Source organism: Pangasianodon hypophthalmus, chromosome 23 (assembly GCF_027358585.1).
Source record: "Pangasianodon hypophthalmus isolate fPanHyp1 chromosome 23, fPanHyp1.pri, whole genome shotgun sequence".
NCBI lineage: Eukaryota > Metazoa > Chordata > Actinopteri > Siluriformes > Pangasiidae > Pangasianodon > Pangasianodon hypophthalmus.
Window position 1 is genome coordinate 4473800 of NC_069732.1, and position 27653 is coordinate 4501452.

A 27653-nucleotide genomic window follows, 5' to 3' on the forward strand; every position below is an offset into this window, starting at 1 on the left:
TGGGGGATCAGTTATTGCATCTCAGTTCATTCATTCTGTGGAAGTATATTTTTCAGAATATTTTATCATGCAGTTAAGAACCCTTATGTAGTACATTTTATGTTAGTACACTTTCTTTGGAAAATGTGTTCTTAAGTGGAGGTAGGCATGTTGGGCACCACGTCTCACACAAATACATCAATCATATGAATAACAGCTGATATGCTCAGGTCTTTGAGCTTCATCCTTGTGCCATGAAGTTGGAAACCATTTTCAGGTAAGCAGAATCTCTCTTGTGTTTTATTAAATATCTTGTAATCTGAAATGTTAGCTAACTTGCATAACATTTTAGTTTCTAACATTAGCCTATTTTAGTTTCTTTTGCAAACAAAATGAACACAATCCAAAATGGTTTCCAGATGTGTAAAATTACTTTCAGAGCCCAAAATCTGACTTAACGATAACTTATTAACCCATACGTGCTTTTTAACATCCATTTTCAAAGTTTGTCTCCCCTTTGCTGTTATAATAAGCTCCATTCTTCTGGGAAGGCTTTCCACTAGATTTTGGAGCGTGGCTGTGGGGACTTGTGTTCATTCAGCTACAAGAGCATTAGTGAGATCAGGCGCTGATGTTGGTGAGGAGGTCTGGGGTTCAGTCGGTGTTCCAGTTCATCCCAAAGGTGTTCAGTGGGGTTGAGGTCAGGGCTCTGTGCAGGACACTCGAGTTCTTCCACTCCAACCTTCACACACCATGTCTTCATGGAGCTCGCTTTGTGCACAGGGGCATTGTCATACTGCAACAGGTTTGGGGCTCTTAGTTCCAGTGAAGGGAAATCTTAATCCTAAAGCATGCAAACATATTCTAGATTCATATTCTAGATTCATATTCTTTTGTGCTTGTAAATTTTCTGGCAGCAGTTTGGGGAAGAACCACATCCTGTACGGGTGTGTTGGCCATCCCCTGAACTAGTTATTTTTGTGATTAAGCTACTGTCCCTTAGCAGGCAGGCAGACAGAAGATGCTAATGAGCATGTGCAGAGTGAGTGTCACCGCTGTAGCTTGTTGTTGATTGGAGAAATTGATTATAGGGTTGACAAACCGACCTCTGTTACAACTCCACTCTCTCATACTGTATATAAGGGTGGAAACCACAGAGACGCATAAACAATAACAGTAAAAATGAACTTGCAATTCATCATGCTTAGGGAACTGAAATATTCAGAGTAAATGAACTAAAGATGGAAGTAATGTCATGCTATATCCGGGTCGTATATCATTTCTAACTTTAATAGTCACAGACAAACCACATACACTTACCCACAGTGTATTAATAACTGCCTGTTGCACACTCAGCTCTGTATTGAACACAAGCTTTGGGTGATAGGTGTGTCTAAGAGTGACAGTGAGATACACTTCCTCTTCACGCGATGGTGAAAGCGCGGTGGCCAACCTCCTGCTTTAGAGGAAGAGAAGTGTACTTAGAACAAATGTGTGAGGAGAGAAAGAGTCACATGTCCGCTTCAGGGCCTGCTCAAATGGTAGCACAAATCTAAAGAGTGACCCGGTGCTGCTGGGTTTGGATCTTGGATCTATCTTAAAATCATCAGCATCTTTTGTGAAGTTGATGGGAGTAATGAGGAGGTGAAGATCCACTCTGATGTCTGCTGGTGGTTCGGGGATGGACGACTCGATGGAGGAGACGACAGCGGCCGCACCATTACGGCAACCGAAGGGTGAGCTTAATGACAAGTTGGACAAGTTACAGCATTTTTTTCCCTCTATTTCTATTTCTCTTACATAAATTACTGAATAGTCTTCTGTTTTTTGGGTGTCTTTGTTCCTTTTCATAGTTTGTCTGCTTGTGTGTGTGTGTGTGTGTGTGTGTGCGTGTGCATGTGCGCGTGTGCACTGCAAGCGCACCACATCTCAACCAGTGCATGATCAGTGAGAGCACTTCCTGTGTAAAGTGGCATCTTGTATCTAAGCTGCATCTAAGAATAGCTCTGACAGGCAACAACTGTTCAACTGCTAAAATAGTAATTTAGCACTGTACTCATTGCTGAATGTAGGAAGCTTTGAATTTTTTTTAATATTCTAAATTTACATACATTAGACAAGGTAAAGGAGAAAGGAGGCCAAGAAAGTCTTGATTATGGAAACTCTGTATCTCCATGCTTTACTACAGAAGACATTTTTTTCCGTGTTACGAAAGTGATACTTTCTTATTGATTTAAAACTAATAAGCCTAATAAGAGTGTTACATCACAAAAGATAGACAGCAAATGTCATAAGGGATGACAGAAAATGACCATGAAACTGCTTTTTTATTTTTGAGATATTTTTGTCCACACAGCTGAAGTCTGAAGGGATAAAACTGCACCTGCTACAGTCTTCATTTGTAGCCAAACTATATATGACTGACAATTTAACTTCATTCTTCATTTAAAAAAAAAAAAGCCTACTTGGCTACAAGAGAATTGATGAAATAAACATTAAGTCTTCGCTTTCTTCTAGAGAATATCACTTTCATAAGTACTACTATGTTTTAATAGTATTTTCTCTCAAAAACACATGGCACATTATTGACACACACTTAAAGAATATTTTTAATTAAAAATGACCATTTCTATCATTGAAAAAAATTTTTTTAAAGTGTTTCTGGTAACTGTTTTAGCCTTTGACCATTTCCTGGTTGTCTATGGATTGACACACATATGAAATCCCTTTATTATTCATCACCATAATGGGAAAAAAAGAGCTTTCATTGCAAAAGAGGCAAATGATTATTGACTTGCGCTAGTCAGGTAATAGATATAGAAATATGTAAGCAGTTATTAAGCACAATCAGTGCCAAAATATCACAGTTTTGAAATTTAGGTTGAACAAATATCGATTTATTTAGCATTTCCAATAACAAGTTGTTGGAAAGGTTGCATAAAAGAGGCTCCTCCTGGCAGCTAAAAAAATGTAACTCCTGACCTTGCCAAGCGTCATTAAAACTACAAAAAAAAAGTGTGTTGTGATCAGACGTGATCAAAATCAAACTTTTTGGAATGTCTGGTGGAAAAGGGAGACTGTGTACAAGGAAACAAATCCCAAACTCACTATAACATGTGATGGTGGATCATTGATACTTAGGGGCTCTTCTTAAGATTTCTGCTAAATACCAGGATATTTCTGCCCAAAACCTGGTTGCCTCTGCCAAGAGGTTAAAACTTTTACAAATGGCCCTCTGAATCACTGGATTTTATTCCTGTTGAAAACCGTGGTTTGAATGGAAGAGGACAGACTGTACGCGCAAACGTACGAATATAAAAGAGCTAAACGTTCTACATTTTAAAGAGGAGGATCCAAGAGCCTCTAAGTGTCTCCAATCGTATTAGACACTACAGGAAGAAGCTCAGTGCTGCAATTGTGGGGTGCCAAGCATTTGCAGAAAACTTTATGTTTGAAAAAAAATATATATATATATATTGTGGTGAAATAAAACTTTATGGACTCCCAGTAAGATGGAATTTATGTAAGATCATGGACTCCCAGTAAGATCAAAATATCACATATTGCATGTGTTATTTATTGTATATGTAAAAATTATAAATTACCTTAGGATAAATATGAACTTGAATGTATGTGAATATGTATATGAATAACAAAGTAGCATTACAACATTGTATTTAAAGAGCAATGCAGATAAAATGGAGTTGAATTCACAGGTACTGTATCAAGTGACAATGCAACAATATAATGAGGAAATAAGTTATAAAGTGGAAGTTCATTTATGAAACGCAGAATATTAAGGCTTTTTTGCTCTGTGTGTGTGTGTGTGTGTGTGTGTGTGTACGCGCATGTGTGTGCGCATGTGTGTGTGTGTTGTGCATGTCAGTCATTTCCACTTTGACCTTGATGACTTATTTACAGTGACACTGAGTTCCTCAGGGAACTTACATTGACACTGACCACATCAGAAGTGGAATATAATGAAGAAATGCTCTCCCACACTACAGAAGAGAGATTAATGGCGTTCGCTGTTTTTTTATCCTGCGCCATTCTATGACTTTCTTAATAAACTTTTAATGGAAAACAAGTGTTCTCTGCTCCTGCAGCACATCACTTCTCTGCCTGCACACAGGATGTGGTTAACCAAAATGTAGCACAGCAACGAAAGACAGAAAGAAATTGTCAGCTTCTCAGGTGTTCATTATATCACAGGAGTTTACTGTTGAGGTTTGACTCTATGTCTGAATAGCTATGATTTACGAGTGTACAGTTATATAAAGTACCAATATGCATACATGTGAAGAAGAAGAATCCAGGGCAACGCTTCATGTAGTGTGTTTAAGTAATAGATGTAGAGGTAGTAAACGTTGCAGAGGAGTATAAAAAGTTTCCACTAGGCAGCTTCAGAAGCACTGTTACTTGTAAAACTGGTGAATTTTCTCAAAAATGTGTTTCACAATACAAGGACATTTTTATTATCACTATTCACAATATATTATGGCATCAGTGTACAGTGCGGGGTGAAAAAAGTATTCAGATATTGCCGTTTGTGAATATATCCACTTCAAAATTACACACATAACGTCTTTTAACTTTGTACTTATAAAAACAAAGATATGTTCATAAAACAACAGCAGCATTAGTACATTGTTCCAAAGCCATTGTTGGCAGTTACAGCTTTAAGACAGCTGCCATAAAAAGTCATTCACTTTTTTTTGCAGCATTGTGGTTCAATTTTGTCCATTTCCTCTTGGCAAATTGTCCTCAATGCCCCAAGGTTACAAGGATCCCTCTGATGGACTCACAATTTCAATATTTTCAATAGAATTCAAGTCAGGAGATTAGCTAGGCCATGCAAGACCTTCTTGAGTTTGGCTTCATGGTTCAGGTCGTTTCTTTTACATTCAGTTTATTGGCTGATAAGATTACATTCTGCTCTAAGTCCCGGTACATCACTCCATTCATGTTTCCTTCGGATGCCCCAGTACCATGTGCAGAGAAACAGCTCCATGTCCTGATGCTCCCACCACCATGCTTCACCGTGGGTATGGTGTTCTTGCGATCATACGCACAAAATTTCTTTCTCCAAACATGACGAGCTGAATTATTGCCAAAGAGTTGTTTCATCTAACCAGTGATCAGATTTGTTCAGGAGTTTTGTGTGAGGTATAGGAACGGAGATGATTGTGGCACAGTTTGTTGCTTATTGTTCTCTGTGTAGCTGTTGTTCCTGCTGCTTTCAGGTCATCGTGCAACTCTATTTGAGTGACTGCTGGCTTCTCTCTTACCTTCCTTATCATTAGTCTGAGGGCATATTGTGAAATCTTGCATGGTGCAGCTGTCCGGGGATGATTAGTTGTGCTTCCATGAGCTTGCCACTTACATATTATCAAACCAATTATACTGTCATAGATGTTTAAAGTCTTTTAGATTTTTCCCTTCAAGTGTTGTTTAATAATCCTGAGAACTTTAGGAAGCTCCTTCACCTTCACCATGATTGCTACTTTTTGCCTGAAATCTTCCCAATCAATCCAAGGCAATGTCTTTTATAAAGACACCAATAAAATGTTTCAATACATTGGAGTAAACAAAGCCTCGTGTATAAAATGAGACAGCTCCTTTCTTTGCCTCTCTAGAAGGCATGTTAAGTTTTGCTAATTTGCTAACATTAACTGACTATATTTAAGTAAGTTAGCCTGTTGCTTTTAATGCCAGGTTAGACTAGCATCGATTCCAGTAGCTAACATAACCAGCTAATGGTAAATATTAGTTATTTACATGGTATTTTAGTTTGGCTTAATTCGTTAGCACTACTTAGTGGTAGTCATGCATATGACTTCTCATAGGCTTTTTTTCCTGGTTGGATTGGAGTACCACCCAATTTTGCTTACTAAATCTTTTTTTTTCAAAATCTTTTTGAAATTGTAAATCTGGCTTTAAAATAACTAATAATTGGACATTTAATTATATAGTAGATTAGACACAGTTTACACAGAGTTCAGGCTGGCTAAATAAGCTGCAATTTCAATGTACCTCACCGGATTTGTCAATGAGCTCATCTCAACCCACATCCCCTTTGCTCTCTCTCTTCCTGTATTTACTTAGTTTGTTCATTACAAAGCATTTCTTTCTGCTTAAGTTCATTTGGTTGCATTTTTAAGAAGCCACTTTTATGTGTTATGTAAGGAATAAAACACTGGTGGTTGTGCTGTAGGAAGAAAATAATCAACTACAGGGTGGTGTGATGCCACCCATCGTGAAGTGGAGTTATTCTTACCACCCAGAAGTTGATGATTTTCTTACTATAACAGCACGTCCTGAGGTGTTTTATTCCTCTTATACCACTAATATGTGCCAGGGATTGCATTTTTATATTACTTAAGAATGGCTTATCAACTTTGTATCCTTTTTCATTTACTTTTAATGTTGGTGAACATCCAGTAAGCAAGTTAGTTTCCTTTATAACTTACATTATAACAGCTGTCAACAGTTGTACCTCCATTTTCGTTTCAAGTTAATAAAACAAATTAAAAAAAACAACACAAAAAGCACACAAAAAACACATAAATTCGTCTGTCCTGGAGACTTTCCATGTCGGAAAACAGTTACAGTTTTACCTCTGACTGTTACATAACACTAGCACTGGAGACTCCTTCCATACATGTTAAATAAGTGTCTCCTTACAAAAAAACCTCACCATATCCACAGTTATGTATTTTTCTTTGTTAAATAATAACAGGGATTTTAAAATATTTTTATTATTAGACTTAGGTTATGTCTATTATTAAGTCTCTGTGAATTAGCTGTTACTGTAGAAACAATGAGGTGTTCCAACCAATCAGAATTGAGAATTCAACAGCGTTGTGGTATAATACAGGAAAAGTACAGTAGGTGAGAGAGTTTGGATTGACGCTGGCCTACCTGACAGTTGATCAGTTCACCTATTGGTCAGTAATATCTTTAGAGATAATCTGAATGCCTCCATACTCCTTATATTTATCCAACTATGTGACACCCATTCACACATTTTCTCTCTCTCTCTCTTTTTTTCAGAAGGTGGTGTCCTAACTAGACAGCCAGCGACGAAACGCTACAGTGAGATTTTACGGGACTTTGATAACTTGGAGCTTTCCTTAGTGAGCAGCACGTATGTAAACCTACTGTCTGTTTACCTGAACATGCTAATATGGCTAACAGGAAGTTATCATTATTGACTGGGGTTTTATAGACTGGGGTTTGGGTTCTCTGTTCTTCTTGAATTATTGGTTCTCAAACATTTGTAGTCTAAAGCCCTTGTACTGGATACAATTTTCCTAACATTTTGGATTTTTTTGCACTATAGTCTCTTTCTTATCATGACTTTCATTTGACAGATTTAACAAATATCAATGTAAATAGTAAACATTTTAGAAATCTGAAATAAGTAGGGAATAAATCACTTGGGGCTGTACTATTATTGGGTTACAATCAACTTTGTGGTGTGATGTAGCCGGACATGAAGTGTAGTTACTGTTACACACAAAGTTGTTATTGTTTTCCAATAACAGCTTGTCAAGTATTTTACTCCTCTTATACCACACCTACTTTGTAATGATTGCATTTTTGTTTATAGTAACATTTAATGTTGTGGAACATTACGTAACAAGTTACTTCCTGTTCTCACTTACATTACTGCAGCTATAAACAGTCATTTTCTCACCAGCATCTCTTTTTTTATTTATCTGGAAGTTAAGACAAAAAAACGCAGGTTGTTGTGTTACTGAGAAACCACAAACTCCTCTGTCCTGAAGTCACGGCTTTATCTCTTTTACAAAATACTTCCAACAAAAACTATTCTTACAAAAAAAAAAAAAAGCCTCCAACAACACTATGGTATAAATTTATTTGTACCACAGCAGTGTTAAATTCTCGAATCTGATTGGTCAGATGGTGTTGATTAATTTTCTATAACAGCAGCCCTGACAATCGTGCAGCTGCAAATCACCGGTTTATATTAATGCACTTGTTCTAATAAAGTATCAGTTCTTATGGTCAGACACTCCATAACAGATTTTAAAAGTGGGTAATCATTGATATGGGGACGTTTTCTGTGAGGAGACATTTGTTAAACTTTTATGGAAGGAGTCTCTAGCGTCAGCGCTTTGTAACAGTGCGTTTTCCCCCACGGGAAAGTCTTCAGGACAGAGGGGGTTTCACTTTTAGGTTTCTCAGTAAAATCACATGCTTTAAGGGACAGAAAAGGAGAAATAGTTCGAAGGAATGACTGCTTATAGGTGCTATAATGTAAGTGATAACAGACACTAACTTGTTTTTGCATTCCACAACAGTAAGTGTAGTCATAAATGGTTTTTAAAAAAAGTACACTCATTAAGAAGATGAAAATACTGGCAAATCCCATGTACTGTTATAGGAAAATAACACCACATGCCTTTCATTATTTTCTCATAACTGCAAGTGTTTTATCTGCTTAATGTTGCATGAAGGGAGGTTTGTGTGACTTGCTCACTTGGTCAGAAAGCCTTTAACAGGCCTGTTTTTTTTTTTTTTTTTTTATCTGAGCTAGAGAGAGTTTGCAAGTGTCAGCATGCTAGAAGTGTGAAAGCGGCTGACGGGGAATCTTTAACGTTACGCCTTCTTTTTTGGTTAAAATGCTATCCAGGAAGAAAGCTGTAGCATGTAGCAATACAAAAGTTTAACACTGTGAAGTGTAATGAAAGTTGATTGTCATGTGCAAATATATTGGAACATGCCCATTTACTTAAGTATTAGATTATGCTGCATTATAATCAGTAGTTAAATAACTACTTATTGGATGTCCTCTAACACCCTTGTATGTGTGCCTGTGTGCCTCAGGTCTGTCGAGGAGCTACTCGGAGACCCTGATGTTCAGTCGCTCTCAGAAACAGTAGACGCAACACTGGATGATTTGTCTGTAAGGCAGAATAATATACTTCATGCTTGTTGTTGTTTTGTTAAGCAGCATTTTGTCTGGATTGTGAAAGTTTTTTTTGCTCTTTGCAGAGTGAAGATGTGGACAACACACTGGTCTGTCCTGATGGAGAAGAAAAAGATGGTAGCATGTCGGGTAAATCCTTAGTTCAATGCTTGAAGGAGAAAGTGATGTGTGTGTGTGTGTGTGATGTATAAATATATCTATGTACTTGCAGTCTTAAACAGGATTCACACAAAGCCACAACGCACAGCTCATCACTGACGTGTCCTGAATCTCCCCACCCATTTTTATCACTCATATGTCTCAGAGTGGAAGGACTGATCTCAGATAGATCATGTATCAGGTCTTTTTTTCCCCACTAGAAAATGCAGTGTGAAGCTAACATTGACCTTTATAGTGCTACCATGCTTTTTAAAATCTCTCTTATTCATGAGTTTTTCAGATGTTTTTCAGAGGTTATAACTGAATGCATCGTCATTAAAATGGCCACCATACATAGATTTTGATCTGTTTTTCACACTCTCACTCATTCGCAATTAAGCAGTTAGTGTTTAATTCAGCAGGCATTTAATTCAACAGGAAGTTTACTTACATATTAAATTCCTGACAGGTTCTAGATATTAACAAGGCATTAATTAGGAGAATGTGTGTTTTAGACATTATTATTAATCATTATCATTATTATTATTATTATTAGTAGTAGTAGTAGTAGTAGTATTTTGTTGTTATAGCTACTGTTGTCATTGCATGTTGTTGCCATTATTTTTGTTGTTGTGTGTACATATATTGCATCGTGCCCATTTCTGTGATCTGGCCCAGTCTTACCACAGCACTTTAATTCCCTTCTTCAACCTTTCTTACACACCATTAACCGCTTGAGCTAACTAAAAGGATTAGCACAGGATTAAAGCAGACATGCAGATTAAATCGGCAGACAGATACAGAATATATATATATATATATATATAGAGAGAGAGAGAGAGAGAGAGACCAGAACGGACCAGTCAAATAGAAAACAGCAGCTTCATGAGTGAATAAACTACAGCTGATTTTATAATGATGTACAATAGCAATATAACGCACAATTACATAATTTAAGGGAATGTGAAATGTGTGATCTAAAAGTGGAATGTCTTTAAAAATAGTAGCGCATGGGTGGGAATAGAAAGGAAAGGGGCGGGGCTACAGTTTATCTTTATCCAGTCCACAGCCACTGAGCTGATGCCCCATTTAGAAGGATTAGCAGGTTCAGCTACACACCAATCACACATGGACAACAACTCTGAACTGTGACAGAATAAAAGTCTGACAATGCCAGGCTCTTTACACTTCAGATTCTCAGAACTATATTATTTGACACCACTTAAGATGTACCCAGACTATACACTGGATACTGGCAGATTTTTCGAGTCAGTAGGCAGCAGGAGGTGTACCGGTGGTGTGTTTGGGGTGTGGTAGGGTGAGTCGGGTGTGACACACAGCTGTGGTGATGCTGATGTATTCGCTCTCAGCCCAGGATTCTGATGTGACCATGTGTCGCTGCGAGGGCGGCGTGGAGCTCGCCTTACAGTACTCCAAGATGTGGTGCCGCTACGCCAAGGACCTCCTCACCTGGATAGACAAGAGAATCAGCCTGGGTGAGAGTGAACTTTATTTTTCATTCCGCAGGCACCATCAACTTTACCCTACATCACTGCACACTTTTACTTTCGTTTACCTGAACCTTTATGTACTTCACCTTACTTTACTTTTAGAGCTTACCTTACATACCTTTACTGCACTTTATGTAATGGATAAAACACTCAGTGTTTCATGCTGTTATAGGAAAATAATCATGACAGTGTCTTGTGTTACCAACCTGAAGTTGATTATTTTCCTAGAAAAGCACATCCTGTTGTGTTTTGTTCCTCCTACACCACAGCAATTTCCAAACTAACCATTTTTATTTGTTAAAGAACAACACGTCAGAAATGATAACGTGCTAGAATGAGCTGGCCAATCAGATTTGAGAATTCACAGCATGATGCTACAAACCGCATTATGTTACATAACCGTATAGTAACCTAATTCAGATGAAAATAAAGTATAAAATTCAGTCATGTCTTCAAGCAGTTTATGATTACATATAGAAAATAATTAACAGTCAAGTTTTGGATCATTTTGATTGGATGCCGATGCACTCGGGCTGGATGAGAAGATAATGAAGATAACAGTAAATATAGCAGATCTTCACTGAGGAGGGATTATAATACAGATTACAAGGTTATATCAGGAAAGCTGATGGATGGAAGAGGACACGGGATTAACCTGGAGTTCACATCATGGGGTTCAGCTGGAGTCACATCATATGGATAGTTAGATAGAAACAGCCCATCTAGTGGGTTGCATAGTGGGTAGTGTTGCTGCCTCACAGCTACAGGGTCCAGGGTTTGATCTTGAGATCAGGTTACAGTCTTCCTAATGTCAAAAAAAGGTAGGTGGATTGGATACACTAAATCGCCCATAGGTGTGAATGTGTGTGAACGGTGCCCTGAAATAGCCTGGCATCCCATCCAGGGTGAATTCTCCCGCCTCATGCCCAGAGTTCCCGGAATAGGTTCAGGATCCACTGATTATGTTAAAGCGCTTACTGAAGATAAATGAATAAATGCTTCTCAATAATCAGGATTTCAGTTAATATTGGAATCACAATTATTTATCACAATTATATAACCAGTTTGAGAACACCATATCACTTCATCAATTTTAAATCAACGAAAAGCAAGTTTTCCTATTTAACTATTCTGAATTATAAACTTCTGTCACTTAACATGTATATTTCTATATTTCTATATGTATATTTCACTTAACATGTATATAACGTGTATTTCTTAATCACATAACATAACTAGCTAGTGACTCACAACTAGAATGTGATTAATCATGCAACTCATAATATGCACATCACAAACATTCTGCTAAAAATTTACTCAATTCGCATCTTTCCTCCATCTTTAACACTGAAGATGAAGTTGAAACGAAAATGAAAAAAAATTTTCCTCTATACATCGTGTGATGTAGGTATTAATCATCTGATCTTGGTTTCTTTGTAGAGCAAGAATTTGCCAAGAATATCATGAAGGCAGCGGAAACAACGAAGTCTTGTATTGCTCAGCAGGTGTGTGTATGTGTCTGTTTGTGTGTGTGTGTGTGTGTGTGTGTGTATGGATGTACTGAATAGAATATACAGAAACATACGTCATTAGTAAAGCCTGATTTTTGCCTGTAGGACCTGATGCCGCTGCAGTCGATCTACAGCATGGTCCTGGAGCAGGACATAAAGAGCAGCATATCAGCCAAACAGACCACTGAGCTTCTACAGCTACGCTGTTACCAGGTCCTCCATCACATCACAGCTCTTTAACTAGTACTGTTAACTAGTACTGTTACTATCTGATCAGCTAACAGCAACTAAAGTGTACAGTAGATATAAACTGCAAAGCTCTTTGGGATATATTCAGTGGCTTTGTTAGGAATAAACAACTTTGTGGGTTGACGTTATGGGAAAGTAATGAATTACTACCCCAGGTTGATTATTTTCCTATAACTGCATGCCCCAAATGCAGCTGTTTAAGTATAAAACACTGACAACAGAAATATGTGAAATAGTTATCTGTGCTATGCAGGGGTTTAATCTGATTTTCTAGGTTGCACATTAAAAATATTGGGTATTCGAAGGGTCCTTTATAACACATTCATAAGCACTGTATAAATATTTTAAGCATTAAAGCAGGATTTATGTAACGCTTATGTCAGAACTCATGAGATGACAATTTATTGCTTTGCCTTCACATTCATTATTGTGTTATTCATTATGGGTTGATACATTTTGATACAGTTTTTGTAATTATTTTTGTAATTATTTTAGTCTTATAATGTTTCGCATTAATTAACATGTCAGTATAAATGAACCAACCATGAACTTCAGCATTAACACACCACTGGTAACATTAACAATGTAACTAACACTTATATTAGTGTTATTTGTGTTATTTGTGTTACAGTAGCATTCTATAGGTTTTGTGTAACTGTTCAGAACAATATTATTGCTCCAGGAAATTATCAGACACTTGCACTAGGATTATTGAGATTGAGTAGTGATGAAGTGAGACATGAATCTGTCTTGGGAGAAACTGCTCTGCTCATGACTGTCTCTGATTAAGCTGCTGCATTCGACTTACATAATTACTTATCATAATAATTTTTTTTTTACCTCCATGTGTTTGAGCTAGAAAGTAGGAAAAAATCAAGGACATCTCCATATTCAACTTTTGTTAGCAACAAGCTAGCCAGCTAACTGTGATGAGTGATGTATGTTTACCTCTTCAAAACAGTGAACGGTATAGTCAGTTTTCTAAATTAAACAAGCTAATACGCCTGTATGTTACAAGTGCTACTGCGTTTACTGTTAGTGCTGTGAGCAGCCATGTTGATTTGACACCACTTGCTGAACTCGGAGGTCGAGGAGACCTTCCCGAGTTCCAGAGTAGGAATTCCGAGTTGAGGGAGTATTTTTCATAGTACATTTAGTCAAATGCAGCATTAATCATGAGGTCTGAATACTGATGTGCGCAATTTCTGTTTTAATTCCTCGCTCTAAGCAGTTAATTCTGAGTACAACTCCTGTGTTTGTGAATTTGGTGCACATCAGGTGACATTGCTGTTTATGCAACATGTAGTGTAAGGGGGATATGGATCTAATATAAAGAATAGATTAATCAATTTCGTGTCTATCCAAAAGGCTTTGTCTGCCAAGAGGAATGAGATTGACAAGTGGCGTCGGGAGTTTAAAGAGCAGTGGACAAGGGAGCAGAAGAGAATGGTTTGTAGTAGCACTTACTAGCACTTACTACATCCTAACATACTCCTCAGATCTTCATGTATATATGAGTGTCGTGTGTGTATGTGATGTAGAACGATGCGGTTGCGGCGCTAAAGCGAGCTCGACAGCAGTACCTCCAGCGCTGTGAGGAGCTGGAGAAAGCCAAAGCCATGACGGCCAAAGGAGTCGACGAACTCAGTGGCACAAAGACCCTGGACAAGAGGAGGAAGTCTCAAGATGAGGCTCAGTCCAAGGCAAAGCATCGAACACTCATGCATTCAAGACCACAGTACTAATTTGACATAAATCTTGCCACACTAGACTGGAAAGGTCCTTCGTACAGACTTAATCAAGTCGAGCTCATGCTGATTTAAAGCCGTGTACTTATACTGTGACCAGAATCTCATCAGTATGAGGAACTATAGAGCAACTTTCAGGACTGTATGTAAGGAATAAACACTTGGTGATGTGCTGCTATAGATAAATAATCAATTATTTTCCTAAAACAGCACATCCTAAATGTGTTTTATTCCTCTTTTTCCAAAGCATTTTGTCGACGATTACAATTTTTAAATTATTATAGAATGGCATCATAGCTTTTATCCATTTATAGTTACATTTTAATGTAGTGGAACATCTGTGAAACGTGCGAGTTCCTGTTATCACTCACATTATAGCAGCTTTAAATAGTTGTTTACTCGCCACTTCTCTTTTTTCTTACTTGACACAAAAAAAAACTCATAATTTGTCATGTTATAGTGAAACCACAAACTCTGTCCTATCTGTGGTTAAAATGGTTTATACACCAGTTTTTTTAACCAAGAAAATGCAAATTTGATGCTATGTTAACAAACCTGATCCAAACCCCAATTAGAGTCAGCCATCCATGAGGAGATGATAACTTAAAAATCAGATTTCTGAGCTCAGGATGATTTTAATCGATGAGACATCTCTGTTCTGTTCTTTCACTGAGACTATAAATCATGATATGCATAATTCTGTGTATTTGTTTTTTTAAACTTTATCTTCTGATGGTAGGTTTCAGAGGCTGAAGTGTTATACAAGCAGTGTGTGAGCGATGCGAAGGCTCATCAGGACGGGCTGGAGAAAGTGAAGGAGAGGATCATCGTCCACATCCGCAAGCTCATCTGCCAAGGAGACAACGTGCTCAAAGAGGTAGGAACAGGTTTCCAGAGAACAAAACTTAAGAGCCTGTAATAGATTTTCGAGAATATACAGTATATAGTCTATATCTGTGAAACATATCTCTGCTAAAAAAAAATCATGGCTAGATATTTTTAAAAACATTTTAAGATAAATGTAGATACATTTAAAACCGCAGCCCTGACAGCATTATCTGCTGTAATTCAAATCACAGGTTTATATTAATGCACTTCTTCTAATATGATATGGTTTCCATAGTAACAGCTATTTCACTGTGAAAATAGTTAAAGGCTCATAGTAATAAATGGATTAAAAATGTGTTGCTGTTTAAGAAAGAAAAAACATATAATTGTTGATATAAGAGATGAGGAGAAATAAGGATTATTAACATTTTGAATGAGTCTCTAAAAAAAATCCATTTTAAGGCCACGGTCTCTCCACACAGGTGACGGTGAACATGTTCTACTACCAGAGACAGCAGATGGAGCCGATCCCTTTAGGATACCAGAACCTGGAGCTGACCTGCAGGCCGTGTGAGCCCGGAGAACCCTACCTGCTCTACATCTCCAGGAAGTGCGGACCTGAGCAGCCCCTTCAGGTCTTCACCTTCCAGGAGTTCATCCCTCAGAGCAAGAGGTGAGCTATGATTGACACAAAGCCTAGTACAGCAGTTTCATTACGCTCTAAGAGTAAGGTTTATTATATATCTAAAAACGTTTATCAGTTCTAGTATAGAAGGACTCTCATCTAGAGTAAGCTTGAATAGCATTAGGTGAAGGAAGTGGTTTTTATCAAGCAGTTTGTTATTCAGTATTGGAAATGTGATGTTTAAAGTAAAATCTAAAATCTAAAATCAAAACTGACCATTTTTTACTTGTTACATTTAGCAAGTAATGATATCTTGAAATAAAGGAAAAGTTATCTAATATTATTTGTTAGGAAATTATTATATAACATATATATTAGATCATTAATCCTATTTCTAGACACTTTTATTAATTTTAAGCTTAAAATTTTCTTGTTATATCAGCAGATAATTTTGCTTCTTTCTATAACTAAATGCTTGAAAAAGCAACATTAATCTGCCAACAGAATAAGCCGACTTCAAGATTAAAATGAGTAAAGATATCTAGAAATAGGCTAAATTGTATTATGTTTGTTTAAAAATAATCTAATAAAGAGAAATATTAGTTGAATTTGCCTTAATTCGACATATTTTTTTTTATGTGTCGTTCTCGTGTCATTGGTCAGATTGTTTACGATTCATTTTAGCATTTTAAAGGGAGGAAAGAGAAGAAGATCTGCAGCTGGTGTATTTTATATGAAATTATACATGACAGTAACACAGTGTTCTAACCAGGAATTGTTTTATTTTAAACTTTCTTAACAGCAGGTCAACTTACTTCTTTTAAAATAGCTTACCTGGTGATAATCCGCAGATTTAGGAAGAGTCTGTTTATTAAGTAAATAGTTGGGAACAGAGATTTTACACTGGAGTGGCCGTGTTACTGTGATATAGCTGCATAGTCTAGAGTGTGTAATTCCACAGTGTTTTGCCAACAACTACAGTGTTCAATTTATTAATAAATGACACGTTGCACATTTGACACATTTTAGTAGTTATATTTAATGTCGTGGAACTTCCGAGAGACAAGTTACTTCCTGTTATCACATTATAGCAGAAATAAACAGTGGTTCCCTCACCTGCCTGCCTCTCTCTCTCTCTCTCTCTCTCTCTCTCACACACACACACACACAGTGATTTTACAGAGAAACAGGAAAGCGTAAACTGGGAAACTTTGTAAAGCACCATGACTGTTACAAAGCTCTGACACGGGAGACTCCTTCCATAAATGTTAAATGAATGTTTCCGAACAAAAAACTTTGAGCACATCAACAGTGATGCATTTTCCTTTGTTAAACAACAATGTGTATGTGTGTGTTTTAATGCAGTTGTTATTAGCTTTGGAGTGTCTGTTGTACATGTCCCTGTGTATGAGCTGTTACCATAGAAACAATAACGTATTAGAACGAGCGCATTAATATAAACCTGACGTTCATGTTACAGCCGGGACTGCTGTCTGATCTATGCGGTTATATGAAAATAATGCACACCTTCTGACCAATCAGATTCGAGAATTCAGCTGCGCTGTGGTGTAACAGTAATAAAAGCATGCTTCATGCTAGGTAGCACTGGCCACGCTTTGAGCTATACCCATGGTAGTGACAACAACAGAATATACAGGACAGAGTTAGTCCAGGATCCAGACCTGATGCTGATGTTTGTTTATACAGAACTCGTAAAGTGAGTAACGCCCTGATGCCGGTGCAGGACTCGTCTCCTCTACCCGAGGACATGAAGCGCTACAGTGATGGAAGTACGTCCAAGCTGCTTACTGCTGCTTTAATGATATAATTATAGTATTTGATAATACGTTCCTATGCTTTGATTAAAATCTCTCTGAGTGTTTGTGTAAAATGGTTTTATTTGTACTGTTGATGGACAGGACGCATTGGATACAGTGACAGTGACAGCATCGGAGGAAGCCTGGAGTCTCTCTCCAGTCCAGGTGAGACGTTTATCACATTCAACTTTACTTCTTACATACAGCAAGATCCAAAATAATAAATCCTTTTCAGAGGAATTCTTGTCTTGCAGTTATCACACACATTAGATGAGTTAAACACAAGATGTTTGTTTGTTTGTTTTTCGCACCCAGAGGCTCTCATAAAATTTTTAATATGCATAAATTTTATATGATATCATTCCACTCTTACTTTTCTGTTGTGTTCATGGCATTTGCACACACACGCACGTGCACACACACACACACACACACACACACACACACACACACACACACACACATACACACACAAAATAATACATATTAAATATACATACTAACTTTTAAAAGTGTTTTTTTAAAAAAAAAATTAAATACATGACCATTTATTTATTTATTTCATTATTTGATCATTTATTTATTAAATATATAAACAATACAATAAAAAATACCCATTAAATTATAAAATAATACATAAAGAATAAGTAATTCATTAAGTAATAGTCACTAAACAACCATTAAAGTGTTTTAAAAGTCATTGTTTTAAGAATATGACTATTTACTTTTTATTTTATTGTTTGTATATAAATATATAAGGAATAAAACAAATACAATAATCATATTCATAAAGAATTATTTTTTAAATTGTGTTTTTGAATAAATATTAATTAAAAAATAAATGAATTAATTAATTATTTAATAATTTCATTCATGTATTGTTTTCTGTTAATAATAATAATAAGATGCTGTAATTTATATTTATTCAATATTTATTCAAGAATACACTGTTTTAAATAAAGACAAATTCCAAGTTTGCTGTTTTTCTTTATATGAAATTTAAATATAGAAATATTATAATGTTCTGTTAAAAAACACTTGTTTTTTCCAAATAGTTGTGATGCAACTGTATCTACAGTACATACTTAATTCAATTGATAATACATGTTTATTCTAATCTATTTTATTCATCTATTACTGATTAGCATTATATAATGATTCAGTCATTACACTCCTTTAAATATAATATTAAAAATATTATCACAGCTTAAAAAGTAAAAAGTTTTTTAACATTCTAAAACTGACGAAAACAACTCCTATCTGGAGTACTAGATAATATGATGAAATTAATCAATACATTTGTAATTTTTTAAAATTTTATTATTATTATTATTTTATCGTTTACTTTCTGATTGACTTTTGTCCTGAAGCCCATATGAATAAGCTGCCGAAAGCTCCATCTACTGGAACTGTGTCTTCTGATGACCTGGACGAGAGAGAACTGAGCATTGAAGCTGGTGAGAGAACACACACACACACACACACACACACACACACACACTGCAGCACATCACACACATGCAGCTGTAGCAGGACTGATGATGCTTTTTCTCTTTTTCCTCCACACAGAGAGTTCTGATCCTCTGAACGACAGTAACGGTACCTACTCTAAGGTTCGCACCACGTCCCGAGCTGCTCTCACTCACCGCCTCAAGAAAACAAAGAGCAAAATGCAAAAGTGCAAACTGTGCGACAACTTCATCCTGGTCAACGGCATCGAGTGTGAGGAGGTGAGGCAGGAAGAGCGACAACACAGGACTGATGTTTTTCAAAGTCTTATTATTTATTATTTAATTATTACTTTATTTAATCTTGTTACTTATAATATTTATATTATTTTATATATATTATTTTAATAATATAATAATATTTGCACTATCTAATAAAGATCATAATTAATGCTTTTAATTTATGACAGGTTTTGCTTTGCTAAATCGTTACTTACCAGTTTTATTACAGTGTTTTTTATTAGTTTTGTTTTTAACTTAATTTTTGTTCATTTTTAGTGTAGTTTTGATAGTTCGTGATCTTTTTTTTGTAATCTTTTTAGTTTCAGATTTCATTTCAATTCAAGCAATATTTCTAGGTTTTTTTCTTTTTAGTCTGTAGGGTTTTTTTTATTTAATATTACTATATTATTTTATTTCATTTTACAATGCAATGCAATTTCATTGGACTTTTTTTTTGTAGTTTTAGTTTACACGTCTTACAATGCTTACCATTTCTGTGTTGAATTATACGTATTACAGAGGGTTTCTGAGTGTTAATAGACAGCATCATGTTATTTTTATATGTTCAAGAAAACTGTATGTACACAAACATATCTACAGTAATATTATCATAAACTGATAAAAAATTATTGTGATGTGAAAATTTACTATAGGCCATTTTCTTATAATAAGGTTGTTTGTATTATTGTTATTGTATTATTGTTATTATTATTATTATTATTATTATTATTAATATTTTGCCTTTTTTTACCAGTTCTCTCATGCTCTCTCACTCTGTCTGCCCTCAGTGTGGCTTCGTGGTGCACAGGAAGTGTCTGGACCTGTGCCACATCGAGTGTGAGCGCAGGAGGGGGGTTCTCTTCGGGGTGGAGTTCTCCTCGTTGCCCAGAGATCCGCCGCATGATGTTCCCTTCATTGTGCAGCGCTGCACTGAAGAGATCGAGAGTCGAGCACTCACAGTGCAGGTACACACTTTAATGACACTGAGAACTCCTTAAACCGAGAGAAATGCCAACAACACCATTAGCACATGTTTAGCTGTTTCTCACAGACAGCAGGATCAAATATTTTGGTTAGCTTTCTGGTCATGCCGCTTCTGTAGGTATACGTATTGTAAACTCATTAAAAAAAATTAATTAAATAATAATAATAATAATTAAAGCTCCAAGCAGTGAGCCACACATACACAGACGTGCTACAATTGTTGCCTAAGCAATCACAGGAAAGCAGCTTATTGTTACTTTTGACCAGTAGGTGACGCTGGCATGAAATTTGTTTCATAGCCTCAGGTCATGGTCCTGAAGATGCCTACCAAGATTTGCACAGAGTCGTTGCTGAGATACAGCCTCACTTCCTGTTTGGCAGCTTCGCTGTCAGATTCGTTGGCCCATTACAGACAAACCGTTTGGAGTATTCAAAATTCTTTTGATAACTTTTGTGAGGCTTATTTTGAAGATGACATGTGCCAAATTTGGTGATGACTGGATAAAATTTCTAAGAGGAGTAGCCAAAAAAACATTTTTGACAAAATCCAAGATGGTGAAAATTGACATCAGAGAGTGCATTGAACTCGTCTCGACCCAGGGAATCCAGGGGATTTTACATTTGGACATACGGTTCAAAAGTTATGTGTACTTCCAAATTCCAAATATTTGACCCAATGGTGGCACTACGGCATTGACCTAAATTTGGTCAGAATGTTCCTTAGACCCTACCTAACTTTTTACCAGATGGTTTTCTAGGCTGCCATAGACACCATAGCCAGAGGAAGAAAAGGTAGAATAACAATAGGGTTCCTATGCACCTTTGGTGCTTGGCCCCCTAATAAGAAGAAGAAGAAGAAGAATGTGCTACTAGTAATCTTTGGGAGTTCTTATTAAACTTATAGTTACGAACCTTTGCACCAAACATCCTGAAAATCTTTTTAAAGATTTTACATTTTTCTAAAAGGATCTGCTAGTAACCTTTTGTTTTTGTTTTTTTTTAATATAGATGAGAATCTGTCTCATTGCTAAGTGTGAATGTGACACAAATTGTTGTTTCTTAGTAGGTCCCTGGCCTGATGATGACATCATACCCCACAACATCATCCTTATAAAAAGACCCTTGACAAACACATCAGCAAAGATAGCTATCTAGGTTTCAAGCTAATTTTAGCTACACACGTGACACCCTCTCTGAGTAGTAGTAGCTTATATATTTAATGTTACTCTATATTTACCTTTTAACCACTTCTTCCAAGAAAGAATTCTCATGAATTGTTGAGGGCGTGCTCTTTGTTTTTTTTCCTACTCAGAGGTTGGAAATTTAGTTTTTAAATGAGTTACAAGCAGTTTTTTACAAGTTTTTGCATGAGTTTTTACAAGCTTTAGTTGAACAAATGAATTTAGCCTTCAAGTCACTCCATCTCGGTGCAGCTCTAATTTCCATATTTTAACTCAAACACAGTCTTTCTGTGGGCTGTGAGCCGCAGACAGATATGTGTTGGTCTTATAAACTGATTGTAGGATGTTTTTGGGATGTCTTGCAACATTTTTGTACTTTATCCTGCATTTCTTTTCCACTCTCTCTCTCTCTATCAGGGTGTTTATCGAGTTAGTGGATCCAAACCCAGAATCCTGAAGCTGTGTCACGCTTTTGAGTCCCAAAAAGACCAGGTTGACCTTTCGGACCTCTCACCCCACGACATCACTTCCGTTCTCAAGCTCTTTTTCAAAGACGTACGTCCTGCATGGTTTTTAACTGTTAAACCTCTCATCATTCACTAAAAAATATAACTTCAGTTATCAGAAGAAATAACGGTAACATACGATATGTGTGCTTATCGCTTTGTTCTCTTTTATAGCTTCCTGAGCCGTTACTCACCTTTGACCTTTACAACGAGTTCATCAACGCTGGAAAAGACATTCAGCGGCTCACTGAGAGAGACCATTCAGCTGAGAGTGCTCAGATAGTGGAGAACATAGTGAGCAATCTGAAGCAGATTCTAGCTCGACTTCCTCCCTGTAATTACAGCACACTGCAGTACATGATGGCTCACCTGTACAGGTAACACACTTAACACACTCGCAATCCGCATATTTATAGTTAACTGACTATATACAGGACATTTGTAGTGTAAATGGAAATATATCCTGACATGTCCCTAACATTAAATGGCCGTCTAGTCACCAGGGTTGCCAGTTTGACCATTTTCACGTGGCTGCTTCTAAACTGCCTAGACATGCTGTTGATACATGTACCAGATTAATTTTTTTTGTCCATGGCTTGGATGTTTTGCATTCATTAAATGTATTAAATCTCTATATTTTAAACATGCATACTGGCCATGCAAAGTCTCCTATAATAGTACAATACAATTTTAGCACCTTGATGAAATAACCTGCCTACTTACGAAAATGATGTGTTTTTAATCCTGAATTATTGATAAATCAAACAGTATGACTTGGGCTGCCTTCAAGTCCTGTCAGAAATATCATAACTATGAGATGACTTGAATGATGACTTGTATGGCACTTGTATGTGACACACAGTGTCGTAATTACAACCCAAGAACTCATATTTTAGAACACGAGCCCCGACTTTCCAAGTTGACGGCATGTTTATGACAAAAAGTCACAGCAGCCACCAATATGTATGTGACGACTACAGCAGATTTAGTGGTAAGATTTACGTGGTAATTTTGCATGTTCAGTTTAGAATTTTCTTTCACTAAGGCTAAATAAACTTCTTGTCATTGACGATACAAAAATTAAATAAAAATCAAAGATGTTTTCTCGCATATTTTTCCCAAAATCAAACCACCCGAACAAACACCACGTCATAATCATCACCTCCAACTCATACACATGAACGTCTGAGGTGGACATGAAGGCAACTTTATCACAACTCAGTTTGCAATGATGGTCGTTTTGATACAGAAATGAGAGATTTGGCAACCCTGTTACTGTCAAAATGTGATCGCAAGTGGACAGTGGAGACGTATTGGAGAAAAATGGAAATACCAAGTGTTCACTTGCATTTTTTCGCCATCTCCTGCGCTAGGTTTGGCTAGTAGTCATGTGTATATGGTATATTATGATCAGTAAGTCTAAAACACACCATAATATTTCATTGTGCAGGCTTAAAAACAAAGGTAGACCAGTTTTCATTCCTGGTTTATATCTTAATTCACAAACTTGACAAACTGATAAGATTTATCAGAAGCTAAAAAGCCCAGTGTGGTGTAGATTTATTTTAGGCCCCTCTTGTTATTCTTGCTTTTTATGTCCATTGACAAGTAATTTGCAAACATATATGTTAGTGGAGGTCATGCAGAGGCTAAAAAGTGCAACATGGTGTCCCACAACGCTCTGCTGTAGGGCGCATATTGTTCTTTCTTTATATCCAGCCTCTTAGACATGTCATGGTGGCTTTCATTTCTAAACTGGTGATACACAATTATATATATATATATATATATATCCATTTACCAGGTTCATCAGCACAGCCTTGCAAATTAGAAGACATGAAAGGTTGGATGAATAGAAACTTCCTGTTCTTAAATTCTAATTAAAAAGAAATAGAATATTAAATATAAAAGATATTGAGTAGTAATTTCGGTAGAAAATAAGAGTAGACGTGCTTCAGTGAAATCAGAAGTCTTAAATAGGGTATAAATAAAGCTACAGATATAATTATTATTCTATAAAATAATGTAAATAAAACATTATAAATATGATTTTATTATATAATGTAAATATTATTGTATTATATAAAATACTACTATTATTAATAATACTATTATTACTATTAAAAATAAACATATACATTTCTCTTATAGAAGAATGTGTGGTATTTTGGCAGGATAAAAAAATTATATTGTTTTGATAAACTGCTGAAAGCTAGCAGGATTTAGTAAATGTCATAGCCTAACCTAAGCTCCTGTTATGTTACCGTTCAGTACCGTTCTCCATCACAGCTCAGTGCTGCTTAACCTTCTTTCTCAGGATATCTGAGTGTGAAGAGAATAAGATGTCTCCCGGTAACCTGGGCATCGTGTTCGGCCCCACTCTCCTGCGCCCCCTTGTGTCAGGCGACGTGTCCATGATCGCCCTTTTGGAAAGCAGTTACCAGGCCCTGCTGGTGGAGTTCATGATCTCACACCAAGAAAAAATCTTTAGCCCTGATCCGAGGATGTGCATACCTCTTCCACCTTTACCCACCATCCCATCCCCAGGGACGGAGCCTGACACGGCTGATGTGTGTGGAGCCTCGACCAGAGAACGGCCGCGGTCTCTCGAGGTAGGAAATGTCTCAGGCTAGAGCTGAGGTCTAGCTAAACTTCAACGATGTGATAAGAAAACATGGATGCTCTCTGTGTTGTGGTTCTGTCTGGAGCTGCTTGTGTTCTCTCTATAGCTGAGTAAGCATCCTAGCATGGCTATGGAGTATCCTGGATGGAATAAATGCTAAATCAGTCTGGATTACACCAGGCCTGTGTGTGTGTGTGTGTGTGTGTGTGTGCTGCTTTTGCTGGCTGCTGCTGAATACAGCACTAGACTCAGATCAGGACAGTCAGAGCAAATGCATTATTTGAATCCTATTGGATTTTTTTTTTTTTTTTTTTTTTTTTTTTGCAAATTTGCACAATCAAAGTCAAAAAACAAAATTTTTAATAATTATTTATGATAATCTATTTTATTTTATGCAACCAATGCAATCAACTTATTTTATCCATTCATTTTTGTGTAACAATAAAAAAAATATTTTGCACCTTCAGCTATGCTAGACATATCATATAAATCAAACGGTACAAATCCCAGGAAAAAAACACGTCAATTCCAGGTTGTAACACAACGAAATGTGGGAAAGTACATTTATTTTATAAAGCGATACATACCAACTATACAGTAACCAACTATTCAAGTGAACTTGATGACCTTGTGTAATTTTTATCGTTTATTAAATCTCGAGATGCAGGTCTTTGTGTGTTTGCTTTCAGAGCCCCAATAATAGATCATCAGAAGACCTTCACACTTTTGATACTGTAAATAATAAATTCTTTTGATTAAGACACACCTTTATTCATTTGCATGGTAATTGCTCTTCGATTGATTTATTTAGATTTTTATTCAATTTTATAACATTTCCTATTCTGTTTCGCTTTTTTTTATTGCACACATATTCTTCATCTTATTGATTTTACATTGTTGATTAACTGTCTGACATGAATCTAAAGCTGCGTTGTGATACTTCCAAGCACAAAAGCTGCTCTGAATTGTATTAAATATAATCAGGAAAGTACAATTGCTGAATCTCCTTTTGTTTGCGTATCTTTATCATCTTTGTACTGTGTGTAGAACAGAATTTAAACACGAACCAAATGTATTTACCAAACGCAAGATATACGTATGTGTGGTACTGTGTGTGTGGTACTGTTTTTAATTCTGTATCTTATTAATGTAAGTGTATATCTGAGTGTATATAATTTTGTGTGTAAATGTGGGGCCATTTTGGCAAGGAGTCTGTTGCAAAAAAAAAAAAAAAAAAAAAAAAAAACAGGAGAGATTGTTAATCTCATGAGACTGCTCAAATAATGGTTAGATAAAAAAAAATTAAATAAATTAATAGATTAAATATGAGGGATGAAAAAACTAAAACCAATCCAAAAATATAGTGAGTGGTGTGTTTTCCAAAAATATAATGAGTGGTGTTTCCTGTTATGATTTATTTAGCAAACCATAGCTTATCTTATAAGTATAAGTAAATACCCACTGCATTTGATTTAAATGTACAGTTCATATTTTTTATTAATAATTAGTAAGAGATCTTTGGTGGTTTGTTCAGATAAATGGCATTCTGTAACCTTCAAAATTTGGAAGAAATAAAGAGTACTTGTTTCTGAAAATAATGACCTGAGCTAAGGAGCTGTAAATATTCCTTAAGCACATCTTATTGTCTGTAATTTATTTCTCTCTGTCTGTCTTTCTCTCTTTCTGTCAGTCGTGGCTATGAGGGACATTCCAGCCTCTGCGTGGGGTCACTCTGAAGGTGCACTTGTGGACCCAGTCGAGTCGTGAAGCAACCTAGGTAGTGTACTCCGACGAGAGAACTCCAATGAGGAACGTGGTGCTACAAATCAGCGGGAATTCTGGGAGGTTGTGCGTGTACGACAGCTGCAGCTCTGCAGCACTAGAGACTAGAGAAAAATAAACACCTCCACCTCCAGCAGTGGCCATGCCCCTCAGCACTGTGAATCCTGAACCAAACATTGCCATTAGGACAGAAATGATGGATAAACGACGGGGGTCACCTGGTTTATGAGAGTGGTACAGTCCACAGGAAGTGACCTGACGGATATGGAGACACAGGACCATTTTGTCCAGACACCTGAGAAGAAGCAGCTCAAGAAAAGATGAACAAATCCATTTTGGAAGAAATAAGCAGCCATCTGCTGATGCATTGTTAGAAAATAAGGTTCCTTAAGGGTTCTTCAAGGGTTCCTTGGATAATTGTGGGTTTGTAGCTTCCGAAATGGTTCTACAAGGAAACACTGAATAAATGATTAGCTCTTCAAGGTTACGTTTAACGTGGTTTAAGATACATACGTGCATAATTATACAATTTTTTTAACACAATATGGCTTGGCTGTCTTAAATTATTGTGCATTTCATTTAACATAGAACCCAGCGCTAAGATTCTTCTAGCAGTATTAGCTTCTTGATAAAACTTTTGCAGAGACGTGATTCCATACTAACTCTCTAAGTCATCCTTAATTACTGTATAAGACAGGAAATAATTTTAGGAATATTTTAGGGCAGCATGCAGTTCATGGATAATAATTGTTCTATTTTGCATATTTGATTTTTGCAGACTGTCAAAAAAAAAAAATTATGTTCCCCAGCGGAACCTAAATATATTTTTGTACAAAGAACAAACTGAGTTTTTGGCAGAAAAAAAAAAATCTATGATTTAATTTATGTAAGATTCTCCAGAGATTCCAGAAAATTCTACTTTTGTGTTGCATTTGCATGTGTGTGTGTGTGTATGTGTGTGTGTGTGAGTTTCCTCCTGGATCTCTGGTTTCCTCCCACTGTCCAAAAAAACATGCCAGTGGAGTGCCAATGCTAAATCACCCCTAGGTGTGAATGAGTGTGTGTGTGAATGAGTGTGTGAATGTGTGTGGTGCCCTGTGATGCACTAGCATCGCATCTAAGAAGTATTCCCGCTTTACGCCCAGTATTCCTGGGATAGGCTCCGATACCAGCGCATCCCTGACCAGGATAAAGTTCTTACTGTAGAATGGTTTCAAGATACAAGGTGTGTAGCGTGATATTTAGTTTTGCTGAGATTAAAGTTGTAACACAGTGAGTATAGGTGCAAAGTTGTTTTATTGTAATATATTACAAAAAAAAAAAACTATTTGAAATGGAACTAATTACTTATTACTGCGAGTAACAATAGAGTACATACATGTTAAATATGTACTGACAATCAGTTATGAAGTGTCATATTATCATATAGGGCACCCTTAATTTAAACTGAAACACAATATGTAGTGTTGTGCTCTTTTTAGGATT

General features: G+C 36.5%; 1 protein-coding gene across 2 annotated transcripts; it reads left to right on the plus strand.

Moving 5' to 3' along the window:
• Positions 1-999: 999 nt before the first annotated feature.
• gmip (GEM interacting protein) lies at positions 1000-27444 on the plus strand. Of its 2 annotated transcripts, none has more exons than XM_034298837.2 (20): positions 1000-1715; positions 7036-7126; positions 8833-8911; positions 9001-9064; positions 10444-10569; positions 12025-12089; positions 12201-12308; positions 13713-13793; positions 13886-14047; positions 14832-14969; positions 15403-15593; positions 17253-17335; positions 17465-17527; positions 18733-18819; positions 18932-19092; positions 19881-20057; positions 21675-21812; positions 21938-22140; positions 24081-24375; positions 26077-27444. In XM_034298837.2, the coding sequence occupies exons 1-20, from the start codon at positions 1640-1642 to the stop codon at positions 26086-26088; spliced, it is 2400 nt and encodes a 799-aa protein (XP_034154728.2). In that variant the 5' UTR covers positions 1000-1639; the 3' UTR covers positions 26089-27444. The 2 variants fall into 2 exon arrangements, with proteins under 2 accessions (XP_034154728.2, XP_026801893.3); XM_026946092.3 differs by having other exon boundaries at positions 1001-1715; positions 7033-7126.
• The last annotated feature ends 209 nt before the right edge of the window (positions 27445-27653 follow it).